Here is a 14,597-nt window from a genome sequence, read left to right as displayed (position 1 = left end):
GCCCCACTGCCACCCCTCGCACACAGATACCTGCGGAGAACCTTCGGGCACTGCCCTTTCCCCTGTCGCTTGCTCTCATCAGGATCATTACACAAGATCTGGCCAACACAGCTCCATTAGCTCACTCCAAAGGAGGCTTAATAGAAAATCTGCTCAATTATTTAGCAGACAAACGGGGGGATGATACTGGCTGAAGGCTGCCCAGGTCCCTGGCATGGTCCCAGTGATTCAGAGCAGCTCCAGGCTCAGCTCCCACCTTCCCTTTCCTCCCCATAAAAGCAAGGCATGATCATTAGGGCCTGGCAAAGCAAAAAGCACACGGGCATCCCGTTAGTGATGCTGGGCACTGAAAGCACCATCAGTGATGCTGCTGCCCACCACTGCCATGTCTCTGTTGTGGGGACTGGAACAGCTCTACCACAGACCCCGTTGTGAGCTGGAAGGCTCCATCCTGCACCCTGCTCACCTGCAAGTCTCACCCCTTGGGAGTAAGCTAAGCATGAAAGTCCTCAGGTTCCACTCTTGCCCAGGCCAGCAGCTCTCAGAGGATGCTGAGGTACCACCACAAGGTTTTCCTCCTCACCCTGCTGCCAGTGCCAGGACTGCCCAGCCAGCACCCAGGGCTCAGCAGTGTGGGTGCTGAGCACTGCAAGCAGCACAGCCATCCCCACAGAGTCGAGCAGTGCATTTCGGACTAACACACACCATGTATCAATTGTCTCCTCACATCCCAGCCTGGGCAATGTTCCCTATTCCTGTGCTTAATGGCCCTTTTTGTGCCAGGAGGCCGTAATAGGAGGACTTGATGCCTGGCTGAGTCTACCGTGCTGGACAGCACAGCTGAGGCATCAGATTGTGTCCCACTGCACCCAGGGCGCTGTGCAGAGCCCTGCTCTCCCTGCTGTGTGTGCTGTCCCAGGGCAAAGCCCCCAGCACCTGCTGCAGCAAAGCCAACTCGAGCAAGGAGGCTACAGGAGGTCCTTTTGCCCCTTGTCCTCGCCCCCCGGGGCACAGCTCTCTGCAGGGAACCCAGCAGGTTAATGGCTAGTTCTGGGTGATTCCTATGGAGAGGTTCCTCTGATCAAACTCATGTAGTATAATTGCTCTGCTAATGATTTCTGGAAATCAGGGAGGTGCCAAATTGGACCTGGAATAAATATCTTCCTATTTCTGCCTCCAGGCATTGCTTCTGCAGAAGAGGAATGCCCATCCTGTTACCTGTTCACCCCACTGAAAGCAAGCAGAAAAGGAAAAAGAAGGGCTGTCTCCTCTTGGGTTGATGTAAATAGCTCTGGTAGACAGAACCTGGGGATGGAATCCTTGCTGCTGGTTCCCTGCAGCAATACAACCCACAGCAGCCATCTCCTGCAGGACACAACCAACCCAATAAAGGTTTAATTCTTCTTTTTCACGCTAAGGAGCATCTTCTTGCTCACGTCCTTGGAAAAGGACACCTCCCCCTGCCTGCTCTGTGCCAGCTGCTGCTGAGCTGTGCCACCTCCCTGCATTAGGGTGACTGTGGGCAGAGATCCCAATGGGGCCATGCTCAGTCCCACTGCACCTCCCGGTCCTGCAGCCCTGTTTGCTGGTTCTGAATGTGCTGTGCTGAGCAGAACCGCCCTGTAAGCAGGGCACAGCCTTGATCCCCAGCTCAGAGCTGGCAGGAAGGCGAGTGCTCGGCTCTCCTTCCCTGGCATTATCTGCCCACAGTTATGCTATTGGTACCAGGAGGCTGCCGGGGAGCGAGGGGATCTCTGGGGTCCTCAGCCTTTGTATTTCTACATCTTATTTGACCTGAGCAACCTCCCTGCAATGCCTGCCTGCCTTTTATAGATCAGTGGCATATCCAATCTCAGAATTATTGCTGGGCTTTGCAAAATAATGCAGAAGCATTTTGTTTTAGAGAATTTTTTTTCCTGGGCTTCCTCCTGTCTCACCTTGTGCCTCTCCTGCTCAGCCAGCCCCACCATAAGGACACAATGATTTCTTGCACCATTACCCTGCTTCTTATTTACTTCTGCTTTCCAGTGCTTAAGGAGGTGGCTGCAAAGCCCTTATTAACAGCCTCAGACTCATCACTTCCCAGCTGCACAACGGGGTACAGAACCTCTGGTTTGTCATTGTGCAGTCCTAGCTGCTGTGGGTACGTATTCACACACAGGGGACAGTGCCATTCACTTCTGTGACCAACCCAAAGCACAACTGGCTTTGTAGGAAGGGGAGATGCAGGCTGGGAGCTGGCAGGTTACAGCCTTCACCCTGCTTCCTAAGTTTGCTGGGTTGGAGGGCAGAGAAACAGCTTTTAGCCCTAGGATATGTGTTTCAGAGACAGGGAATGGCGAAGGCCTTCTTGTCCTGCCAGCACACAGGGAACTGCTTTACACCCCTCCTTTCCCTTAAGGAGGAAGGAAGTAGTTCTGGTGTCAAATTTATGATGTTTGCCCTTTCCACACAGCAGGATTCTGGGGCAGAACAAAACACACCCACACCCAGAGTCCAGAAAGGCCACTGGCAGCCACTCTGCACTGAGCACTTGGCACTGTCACCCTTGGGGCTGTGTGACTGGTGCAGCAGCCACGGGAGCAGGATATAATTAGATGTATTTGTGTATATCTTTGAGTCCTTGAGAGAAGAAGCAGAAAGACTGTCGGCATGGCTAAGCTGCATGGACAGATGGGGCTCTGCTCTGTACACAGCCCTGGATTGTCATGTTCTCCAAAGCAGGATGCACAGGGCAGACATAAGAGCCCCTTCCTACAGCATGCTACAGGGCACGGTGGCAGGGCAGCACTGGGTGAGAGCAGGACCAGGCCACAGAGGGCATCAGCACAAACCTGTTTGCAGAGCCTGATGCAAGCAGGCACTGGCACACACAAACGAGAAGCCCACAGGCATGGTGGAGCCAAACCATGGCTCCACTGAGAGCTTTTCATCAAAGATGTGGGGAGCTGTCCTGCTCCCCAACATGAGGCCATCAATGTGCTGAATGCTCCAAGCACCTCGGTCCCTACACACCCCTATTGATCCTGCAGCACCTCCCAGGGTACACACATGGGGAAAGCAATGCCATGTGCAGCAACACTGTACTTCAGAAATCAAAAGCCACTCACCCCTGAGCATCAGTGTCCACCAGCAGCCGGACCAGTATTCCTGTCACAGCTACGAGGATCGGGTAATGGTCCACACTCTCCAGTCCTACAGAAGCAAAAGTGAAAGGCAGAATCAATGCTGCTGCACAGCAGGTGGGGAGGGCCTGCAGCCTGCTCTCAGCCTTGGTGGCAGGATGCTGTGACACTGAATCTACAGGGGGCTGCAGGGAACACGGGTTCCCACAAAACCAGTTTTCCCCACTAATGAGCCCCAGGTTTGGGCACTGCCCTCCCTATGGAGCATCCCGGCCTCTTCCAAGGCCCAGGAGAAGGTGATCTGCACTCTGCCAAGCAGGCAGGGAAATCCAGCTGTTTTATGGTGAATACGGGGATGCTCATAACAGCACCTGGAGCCTGCCTCTGCTAACAGGCAGAACAGGAAGAACATGTCAGGTCAGTGCACCTCTCCAGCAAGATACCTGCCACAAGCACAGCTCAGCTGCCACCTCTGCTGTGGATGGCCAGAGCCACACAGCTGCTGATCACACTCCTTTGCAATGACCTTGGCCACAACATGCCTGCTGTCAAAGGGCTTCCAGCATGTTCACAACAGGACAGAGGGATGGAGAGCTGGTGCACAGACTCACCTGGCAGACGGAGGTTGACCACTCTGTCAAACAAATTCCTTTCAGCTGTCACACGGTTCAGCACCTGGTTCAAGAGCTGTGCAGGGAGAAGCAGAGAATGTCTGAAGTCAGCACCTCGCACTTACATCCGTACTCCACCTACAGATGCCAAGCTGCTTCTGTGCATGCAGCTCCCGGGAAGCAGAGGGTACAGCCACAGCCCATGAAGAGCCAGCTGGCAGCTGCTGCTGGGCAAGGCAGTGTGAGTGGGGTGGGGATGGCAGTGGGACAGCCCTACCAGCCCTGAGGCACAGGAAAAGCACAAAAAGCAACGTGCTCCTCTGTGTGACAGAGCATCACCACAGATGGAGATTTCTGCACTGCAGGAATCAGCTGCAGAGGCACTTAATCAACCACCATTAGCTCTCACCCACACCCCAGTGGGATGAGCAGGAATGGCCCCAGGCTTGACACACTCACTGCAAGCTGTGCAGTCTCTGAGCACAGCATCACTTTCCATCAGCCACATGCAAAAAGCACTGAGCTCTGTGGGCACAGCTTTGCACTATCAGCAGGGTGAGGGGTGTGCTGCAGTGCGCTGCTCTCTGCTGATGCTCCCCAAACCAGGAGCTCAGAGCCACTCACACCCTCTCTAAGGAACCTCCTTCTGAAAATGCCAATACCTGGGCGAGCCTCCGAAGCAGCAGCTCTGATGATGGGCGATTCCAGTCCAGGAAGATCTCGGGGGCCAGGGTGACAGTCATCTCCAGCACCCGGAGCAGGCTGACCGACAGGTCGAAGCACGTGGCGCACACCTTCAGCTGGCGGCTGTCCACAAAGTTCCTTTCCAGGCGCTCTGCAGCCTGCTGGATCTGTCAAGAAACAGAGACAGCTTAACAAGGCCTCTTCCCAAAAGAAGGGCCACAAATCCCAGCCCAGCCTGGTTCCTCTACGTGCTAGGGAACAGCTGCACCCCCAGCCCCGGGATTCAGGTCCTGAGCCCTGTGGGACACTGGATGCAGGGTTGTGCAGCCCAGGAGCATGCTTACCTCCTGAATCATGCCAATGAATTCGGAGAAAGCCCAGTTCAGCTGGTTGAGGACACTGTTGAGGAAGCTGGGGGCCAAGTCACGGTCGCTGCGGAGCAGGTCTGCCATGTGCCTCTGCAGCAGGGTGGAAGGACACGGCTCTGCAAGCAGACAGGGACAGCTCAGTGGCATGGACACAGAGTGGCCACAGATTTGGGACAAGAGCAGGTAGGGGCTTGTTCCAGAGCCACTGTGTGTGAGAGAGGCACCCAGAAAACCCCCTCCTCCTGCCCAGGGCCAGGCTGTGCCTACAGTGGGCTTGGGCAGGCAGCACAGCCCACACATGCCCCCACGTGGCATTGTACCCACAGGGCCATGCAGATGGGGAGCGTGGTCAGTCCCACATGTGATGCTGACCCCTCAAAGGGGTAAAGGAGGGGGCACACATGGGGCAGGTGCCTCTCACTGGCAGCTGGAGGCTTACAGAATCAGTAACAGCATGAGGGAAGGACAGCCAAGATCAAACTACAGACTAACAATAAGGGCTTGGAGAAAGGATCACAAACATCTTTACCAAATACAGGGAAGAAGCGCAACTACTTTCGCCTATGAGAAGCTATCAGTAAGTAAGAGCAGGTGGAAACTCCTGCTCAAAGGGCAGCAGGGGGAAAGGAAACACATGGTATCCTCCAGCACGATCTCAGAGACTGAGCAGCCAGGCACAACTATACATTGCTCACTGGGAACAGTAGAACCAGAGAGGGAAGGCAGGAGACAGGCAGAGATCATCAGCCTGGATGGGAATGGCAGAAACAATTCTGTAAATCCTCTTGTTGCATCCAAGATTCTGATGGGGCAGAGGACATGTGCTGGTGCTCGGAGCTGTTACACTCCAGGCAGGCTTTGATCCTGGCCAAAAGCACATCTCTTGGGGGGGATTTTATCAGGGTAAATGGCTTTGATGTCCTGTGCCCACACATGGCTCAGGGGCTGCCTGAGCCAGATGGATCATTTATGTACTCACCACCTCTGCAGCTTCCTTGCCCAGGGTCCCCCTGAAGCTATGTAAGCCTTTGGCACTGAATGTGCCCTAGAGCAATATTTTACAGCTTAACTGTAAATGACAGGAAGAATTCCATCTGGAGCTTGGCTCTCGCTCTATTTGATAACTTTCCTCTTGCTGCCCCTCAGACACTGCTCCCCATTCACCCCCTGCAGTCAGCCATGATTCTGGACCTCCAGCACAGCCCTGAGTCGCTCCTGAGGCAGGAACAGCTCCAGCCCCAGCAGCCTCTCATAACAGACATCACATCCATGCCCCTGTGCATGTCCCCAAGCCTCGCCAGCTCCCCCAGATTTTCTGCAGAGAGGTGGAATCATTAAGTGCCCTCAGCACCCAAACCACAAATAGGAGGCAGCTTTGCACAAAAGCATAATGTATTGTTTTGTTCTCTTTTCCTCCCCTTGCAATTGCTGTTGTGTAATTCGTCCCTTTGGCCACGCGTCAAGCTGCCTTTTCTTTGTTGTTTTTTTTCTCTGACAAGATTAAGCTAGGATTTCAGCTCAAGGATAACCCTTGGTCAGAACTGTGCTTTGTGACCCTCACTGGCTGCAAGGTGCAAGCAGAGAAGCCCAGCAGCCAGCACCAGAGCCCACCCTGTTTTCTTCTGCTGGTGACAGATGATGGCACACAGAGCTCCCTGAGCAGACAGCACTAAGTGAGGGGGTTTGTCCATGAGTGAGGGCTGGAAGAAAAAGCCTGATCACAGAAAAAAACCACCACAAGTATCAGCACCACCTCTGCAAACCGCAGCTGTGCTGTGCAGCTTTGCCTCCTCCACCAACACTTCAAGCCAAGATGGTTCCCAAAATGAGCTGCCCAGCCAAAGCCTACCTCAGTTGAAGGCAATTTGAAGGATGATTTTCTGCTTGTAGTAACTTGCTTTTCCCTGACTTCTAGCCAATGGCTATTTCCTCACGGTGTTTTTCCAATAAGTGGTGTGAATTTGCTCCAAGTCTCCAATTCCAGGTTCTTAAATGCTTTCCTTGCTTCTGGCAAAGACTGTGCCAGTCCATAAGAGCATTAAGAAGTGGTGCTGCTTGTCAGACCTCTCCAGAGTTATGGAGTTTTTCTAACGCTTTACGCTAACCCCAGGTGAACAAGTTTGGCCTTTATTGCTCCCAGGAGGAGTGTGAGTCTTACTTACACCGTGACCATGCTGAAAGCCATGGAAGGGACCTGCCATCAGCCACAGCAAGAGTGGCTGCTTCTCCTGTATGAGCTCCCAGACTGAGATCACCAAGGGACAAACACCACCGTATCCAAAAACCAAACCAGACCCCTGCGTTCTCCTCCATTTAACAAGATCCTCACCTGCCTTGAGGGGTTTTCTCCCCACACCCCACTCAGCACTGTCCTCCTGGGTATGAGCACAGCCCTCACGTTTGCTGTTAGAGGAGTGCCAAGAGTCTATGGTTACCTGTTGACGTGGTTACCTTCTCGATTCTGGCAACAGAGCATCATTAGGATTTCTAAAACTTGTAACTCCTTCATACAAAAAGCCACTCAATCTTGGCTTAGCCTTCATTATGGCAGATGAACATCAGTCATTGGAACTGAAATTGGTGGTTTTCCAAGGCCAGAAATTATGATCTCAATACATCTAATGTGGGCAACAGAGCGTGGCCCCAAGCGGTTATAGAGACATCCGATGTTTCCACAACTGAAACTTCCCCACAGAAAGGCGAGCAAAGCAGTCAGAGGAGGAAAAAAGAAGTTCAGAGTGGGGGGAAATTGTGTATAATCCATAAGGTTATCAGGCAGGCAGAAAGCCCCAGAGCTGCAGCAAACCTCTCAGCTAGAAAGTTCTCTGAGGCCACAGCAAAGCACAGACAAAAGCTAAGATGAGAAGGGCAAAATGGGCATAATGAAACATAGCCAGCAGTGGAAGAAAACAAGGAGAAAGGAGGTAATAGAAGGAAAAGACAAAAAGGAAACATCCAGGACGAAGCTGGCTACACGCAAAGTTTCTTTAACTATAGAAATAACTGTAGCAGAATTATTTAGAAAAGTAGCAATAAGAGAAAGTCAAACAGCAACAGAGGCCATTAACAGATAGAGTTAAAAATTAATAAAGCAGACAAAGTGGAAGCATTCAATAAGTGTTCTTACTGGCTGATTGTGAAGTAGCAGGGTCACATACTTTCATTACAGGAAGATAATTATGTACTTTATAGTTTGCTAATGACCTGGCAAGATCTATAGCAGGGCTATTCATGAGACCTCTTGGTCAGTGCCCTGGGTGATGTATGTGTGGGGTTCCAGGCATGAGCCCAGCTGGGAGCAATGGGACAGATGGAGCAGCAGAGCAGCTCCACCCAGCACTAACCTGACTTCTCCAAAGGATCCAGATGTGAATGTGCCCATCTGGCGGATGGAGCAGTGGCGACAAACGTAAAGCTGGGGATGCAGGGAACCCCACCACTGGTAATGCAAGGCATCAGGGAGCCCCACGCAAACAGGCTGCTGGTGCTGGATCTGTGAGCAGCACGTTGGATGGGAAAGGGCCACACAGGGACTCCAGAGGGAACAAAAAGCCCTCCTGAACAACGCTCAGAGGCCGCACTTTTTTCCATGTCATTAAGAAGGACAAAGAAGGGAGATTGCATAAACACTTCTGAGGAAGTGAGCGTTGTAATGTACACCCAGCAGAGCAAGGCAGCAGCAGCAGAAGACAGCAGACGAGGTTAGGTATGTTCCCACCAAGAAAGAGTCAAGGGTTTATTTCTGAGAGCGAGAAACTACCACTGTGAAGACCTGCAGTTAAACTAACACAAGCCAATGATTTTGGCTTCAGGCTGGCTGCAGAAGCTGGCCCAGACAAACAGGGATTTCTTTCAGCTCAGCAGTTTGGCCCACTGTCCCTGCCAACGCTCCAACTGCAGCAAGGTGAGGACAGATAGGTGGGAAGGCAGGGGTGCATCTCTTTCTCCTTTCCTGGGCAGTATCTCAAGGACACCTCTGAGTCCCATGTCCCTCTTCAATGAAACCAGCATTCATTAATGATTCAGCTGCACCTTAAAATAGCAGTCCCAGGAGCAAGTCCCCAGCAGCCTGGCCAGCCCACTTTGTGCTCAGACTGTGCGGAGCCATCCAAGGATGGATGCAGAGAGATCTCAAAAACTCTGGAACTTTGATCCTCTCCCAGAGCTCTGCAGGACTGAGGGATCTTGGTGAGCAACCCTGGAACTGACAGCAGCTACCTGGGGGCTTGCTTGCATAGGACAAGGGTGAGAGGCAACCATCAGGTCCCTGCCATGTGCAGCAGGGCTTCCCCATTATCCCCCAAGGATGAGAGGAACCCAAGGCTGGCACAGCCTGCAGCAAAACTCTGACCCAAGAGGTAACACTGACACAAACAGTAGCAAGAGCAGGTCTGTAATGCAGCCTCAGAATCTGCCACGTGGGTACCAGACTCCTTGGCATCTCCCAGGGATTTTAATTGAGAAAAGGGATCACTGCATGAACCCCTCTGTCCCACAAAAGAGGACTCTCTACACACAACCAGGGAAGGAGGGAACTCTCTAAAGCTACTGCACCAGACAGGAGAGGGTCACACAACAAACTTACTCTGGAAACTAGCAACAGAGAGATCTCCTGGGCACCCATGGGCAGGAGAAAGAAGAACAAGAGTGCCATTAAAACAGAGACAGGCAGCTCTCCCCAACAGAAGGGACATTTAATGCACCTCCACACACCCCCAGCCCACATCAGGCTGCAGTATCCTCTGTCCCCAACCCCTGAGCAGCCCTCCAGCAGTCTGGCACAAAGCCTTTTCCACAGAAGAGAGGAATCAGAATTGTGTCCAGACTGGCCAAGAGTCTGCACAGGTGAAGCAGATGATGTGTACTTTAGCTCACAAAAGTTACCTCCTCCACATGCCTTCCCCAGATGTTGCAGATCTGAGGAACTCCTCCATTTGGCAACAGCACTGATAACTAAATTGTCAAGCCAAAGGCAAGACAGGCTCTGACAGGCTCCAAGAGAGAAGCCTGTTTAAAACATTCCTTGATTCTGAATTTGTCCAGTGCCCTGCCTCCTCAAGCAGCCGCTCCCTCTCAGTGTACCTGCTGTTAGGACAGCCCTCCCTCTGCACCCTTTGTAAGTCTGAATGCCACTCCCTTGCCCCACTCACTCTGCAGACTGGGAAGGCTGGCATCCTCAGGCTTGGTTTTCAGCAAGTGTGGGAGCCGTGTGTATCTGTATCCAAAGCCACAGCCCTGCCAAAAGAGATGAGGAAAGAGGATGGAAAACAGTCAGGTTTTTCTGCTACTGGAAAGCAAAATGCTCAGTGTCCACCCAAGCCCAGACAGTGAGAGGACAGGGATGCTCACCCGCCACAGCCTGACAAGGATCCAGTTGGTCTGCGCCCAGGGCCGCTGCTCATAGGGAGCCAGGAGGTTCTTCATCATGGAGATCCGCCTGCCCAACAGAAGACATAGGTCAGCTGCAAAGGGTCTGGGGACGGGGGGTCAAATTGGACTCACAGCAGGACTCACAGAGCTGGGACAGAGCAACACACATTGGTCTAACAGAGAAAGAAGGCTCCCCAAATCAACTCTGCACCCTGCTGCAGCTCCTCTGCCCCTGCAGTGCTTGGCAGCCCGCCTGCTCACCCCAAGCCTTGCCACAGCCCAGCCCTGCCCCAGGAACAGGCAGGGAAGCACTTACTGCTCTTCTGGGATCCTCTCTACAGCACGCAGCGAGTGGGGGTAGCAGACATAGCTGGCCAGCGCCTGCATCAGGGAGTCCCGGATGTCTGTGGAGCAAAGAGAAGGAGCTAGGACAGGCATCCAAGGACACACAGCATGCCACAGAGCACCTGAACACCAGAGACTGGGAGGGACCAGCCCTCATTAACAACAGACCCTCACTGGACATGTTCTGAGGAAGAACCCACTTGGTAAATGATGCCAAATTAGTGGCATCAGTTGATGTGCTCAATGACCAGACTGCTAGAGGGATCTGGATGGGCTGGAGAAATGGGACAGCACGAACATTATGAAAATCAGAAAGTACAAATGGTGACTCCCAGGCATGGGAAGGAAGAATCCCTTGCAGTGATACAGGCTGGGACTGCCTGGGTGCAGAACAGCACTGCGGAGAGCAACCCAGGGCTGGAGGCTGACAGTAACCTGAGCTTGGGCCAGCAGCATGCCCTGGCAGAAAAGGAGACCAATAGCATCCTCTGCTGCATTAACAAGAATGCAGCCAGTAGATCAAGGGAAGTGATTAACTCCCTTTAATTAGCTCTCATTAGACCACAGGCAGTGCATCCAGTTTTGAAATCCTCAAAATAAAATAAACAGACTAGAGTTCAGCAGAAGGCTGCTAATACGGTCAACATGCCTTGGAAGGAAGTGCTCAGGGAGTTGGGTTTGTTCAGCATGGAGATAAGAAAGCTTTGGGGAACCTAACAGTAGCTTGCAAAGAGGTTCATAGGGAAGACAGGAGGTTATCACTAAGATGCAGCTCACGACTGTGGTTATATACGGTTATATACCACTAGTGGTATATAGTGGGAGGCAAGACAGAATGGACATAAAATAAGAGAACTTCACACTGGATATAAGAAAAAATGTTTTCTCTATGAGGGCAGTAAAGCAGTGAAACAAGTTGCTCAGAGAGGCTCTGTGTTGTGAAGTCTTCATCCTTTGAGGTTTTCAAGATCAGACAGAATAAAGCCCTGAGCAGCCTAGTCCAGCATCACAGCTCACCCTGCAGAGGACAGTCTAGAGACCTCCTGAGATCCTCTCCAATCTAAATAACCCTGCGGTTTCTGCCTGACCCATGTTTGCAGTTAGAGAAGCATCTGCATCCTCTGTGCAGAGGGAAGGTCAGTCATGAGCTGGGAGAGCCTGAAGGATAACACTTTCTCAAAGTAGCAGATACTGCTACAGATACTAGCAGAACACACAGCTACAGACAGCACCAGGTCAAAAAAAAATGCTGCAGTCAAAAGGTATTCAGATTACAGCCAAAGCCTGAAGTTCCAACAGTGCTCTCTTCAGGAAAACTGGAGAAGTACCCAGGAAGCCACAACCAGCTGTGCGGTGCTCTTCTGCTGATGGCTACTGGTCCACATCAGAGGCAGACAAAGGTACTGTGCAAGTGCTGTGCCCTGAGTCTCCCTCTTGAGCCCACTGTCTCTTCTCTCTTTAGTTGGAGCAGCTGAGGGTACTCCTGGACAACTGACTCCCTGCTATGGTTTGTAGAGTACTTCTAGATCTACTTCTGTGCAGCCAGCCAGTGACTTTAAATCCCTTTAATCCAGAGCAGAAGCTCATCCAGCCAACCTGCACAGAATGAAAAGAGCAGACAAACATCCTGGGACTCTGCTGAGGATGCAACAGCTGTCAGCAGGTGAATGGTATGACAAGCAACCTCCTGGTCAGCAACAGAAAAGCATGACTACAGCCTTAGTTTAACCTCAATATCGGTATCATCTAAAAGATGAGGGGAAAGCAGCTTCTGCAAGAGGAACAGGGTCACTTCTAAATCCAGATGGCAGGGATGAGAAAAGGACCCTTGTCTCCTCCTGAGAATGCAGGATAAACACACCTTCAGAAATAGCTACTGAATTAAGTATTGCTCAGAGCAGTTAGAGCCAAGACTTCATAAACCAAACTGATTTCCAGGCAGCTGGAACTAGGTATGTTGAATCATTCTGCCTTTAAGATCTACCCAGACATCATAAAGGGTCAAACACTCAAGGCCCTTCACAGAAGACATGCTGAGCTGATGAAGGAGAAACGCTTAAGTCTCTGTCTCCAAATGCAGTAATTTCCCTACAGGCTTGACTGAATCAAAATAAGAGTCAAGCTGAACAGGGAGTATTGGCTAAGAGTAAACAGCCCACTTAGCAGGACGTTGGGTTTCTCCGAAGCCCAAGTCAAGCCCCAAACTCATAGAACTGCAGGCAGAAGCACTCATGCAGAGATGAGCATTTTTGTACAAGTCTGCATTCCTCATGGTAGCAAAAGTTCATAGTGAATTGAAGGGTTCCTGTATACGGCCCATCTGTATCTGCATCTGTTTGCCCACTCCTACTACATCTCAGGAAAAATAGGCTTGCTGCCCCAGTCAGTAGGGAGAGCATCCCTGTGCCTAGGCAGCTAGGAAGAAACCCCACTCTAATGTGCAAGTAGTTGGGATATGAGCCTTGCTCTCAAAGGGGCATCCTAGGTCATGTACCTAACCAGGTTAGCCTCTCTTTGCCTGTGGAGGTATAGAGCCCTCAGTGAGTTCAGCAGATAGATCCCAACAGAAGACTGCTGAGCTAGTGGAACTGAGGCCAGCCAGGGCTGCAATATATCACCCCAAAGAAGAGGAGAGCAGCATTACCTGTGCCCACAATCCTTGAGTCAGCAAAGTGTTTGGCCAGGATGGCAGCGAGGCGCATCAGGGTTTCTTCATAGCCTGTGAAGAGAAGGAGGGAGCAGGGATCATGCAACAACCCAGTGGGCAGACCTGTGTTCCTGCAGTAGGACAGGCAATGGGATGAATTCCTGCAGCAGCTAACTTGGCAGCTTTCTTGCCTTCCAACTGTCAAAACAAACAGCTGGGAAAACATGTATCTGCAACAAAGTTCCCTGCCTTACCATGCAGTCTGAAGCAGTTACTCAGAGAAAGGTGATAACAAAAAAAACAAGCAACTGAGGCAGATTACAAGGGAAAGAAGTCTAATGCAGAAGGGGGTGAGCAACACAAACAGCACCCTAGATCTATGCAGAGAAGCTGTGTTCAGTTTGCAGGCCCTGAAGCAAGAAATCTGTTACTGCTTAATTCTGCTGCTCCCTGCAGAGCTCCCAATTAATGTACACTTTTTAGCTAAGTCTCGTTGGCTGGAACAGCAGCTCTTGCCTTTGCAAGCTCTGGAAATCCTAAGAACTGCAAAGGTGATGCAGCCAAGAAAAGCATGCACAGACAGAATCCACCTGAACACCTGGCATGAAGTGGGTGTTCATCTCCTTATCCAAGTCCCATGAGGAACTGAAAACAGCCCCAGTTCCTGCACTCATGGCATGAATTCCCCCACCCAGCAACCAGTGGCATACATCGTCAGGGCAATGACGTCTTCCTGCATCCCAACCCATTTCTGATGCCTCCTTGCAAACACACAGCTGCTAATGATTTTCAGTACAGCTAATATTGCAACAGCTCTGGGCAATGCACAGGAACCCCACCTAAGTTCAGTAAAGGACACAGGTCACCAATGGGCACCCACTCAAGGAATAGCATTCAGCGCTTGCCCCACATTGCACAGACAATACAAAGTGAAGGATATCACAGCCAGGGAAGGATAGAGAAGGGATGCCCAGCTACCAGTACAACACAAGGATGGGGCTCTAATACTTAGACTTTTCCAGGCCAGAATTAGCAAGGTCTCCCCATTCCCTTACCTGGAAGTTCCTCCATGCTATTGACAGGGCTGAAGTAGTTCTTGAGTGCACTGTAGCTGTTCATAGCCACGCTGAGGTAGAACTCTGGCATGAAAGCAAAAAGTGAGCCTGTCCTGTCACCGTGCTCAATGGTGCGGATGCACACTCTCAGTAGCCAGTAGATATCTTGCATCTTCTCCTGCCAAGGAGAACACAGCAATCCCCAATCAGTTCAGAGCACAACTATCACCAACATGAGACCAGATCAACAGTGGCTTTGTCTCACTGAGGCTTGAATCCCCTCAGGATCTATTCTTTTGTAGGGAATATGAGACCATATGAGCCTGATCACAAAAAACACATGCTAGTTTCTAACAGTCACTGTGGCACTAAATATAAAAAGGACTTGGGAA

General features: G+C 51.4%; 1 protein-coding gene across 1 annotated transcript in view; it reads right to left on the bottom strand.

Moving 5' to 3' along the window:
* The window catches only part of RNF123 (ring finger protein 123), a 40,264-nt gene that overhangs the window by 6,080 nt on the left and 19,587 nt on the right, over positions 1-14,597 (bottom strand). Inside the window, exons 27-35 of the mRNA XM_015874549.2 lie at positions 14,206-14,383; positions 13,148-13,222; positions 10,475-10,562; positions 10,138-10,225; positions 9,939-10,023; positions 4,765-4,904; positions 4,399-4,587; positions 3,737-3,812; positions 3,111-3,195 (exon numbers count right to left, since the gene is read on the bottom strand). Coding sequence (XP_015730035.1) covers positions 3,111-3,195; positions 3,737-3,812; positions 4,399-4,587; positions 4,765-4,904; positions 9,939-10,023; positions 10,138-10,225; positions 10,475-10,562; positions 13,148-13,222; positions 14,206-14,383 — 1,004 coding nt within the window. The remainder of the gene's footprint in view (positions 1-3,110; positions 3,196-3,736; positions 3,813-4,398; positions 4,588-4,764; positions 4,905-9,938; positions 10,024-10,137; positions 10,226-10,474; positions 10,563-13,147; positions 13,223-14,205; positions 14,384-14,597) is intronic.

The sequence above is a fragment of the Coturnix japonica genome, chromosome 12 (genome assembly GCF_001577835.2).
Source record: "Coturnix japonica isolate 7356 chromosome 12, Coturnix japonica 2.1, whole genome shotgun sequence".
Taxonomy (NCBI): Eukaryota; Metazoa; Chordata; class Aves; order Galliformes; family Phasianidae; genus Coturnix; species Coturnix japonica.
This window is presented reverse-complemented; position numbering and strand designations above follow the sequence as displayed.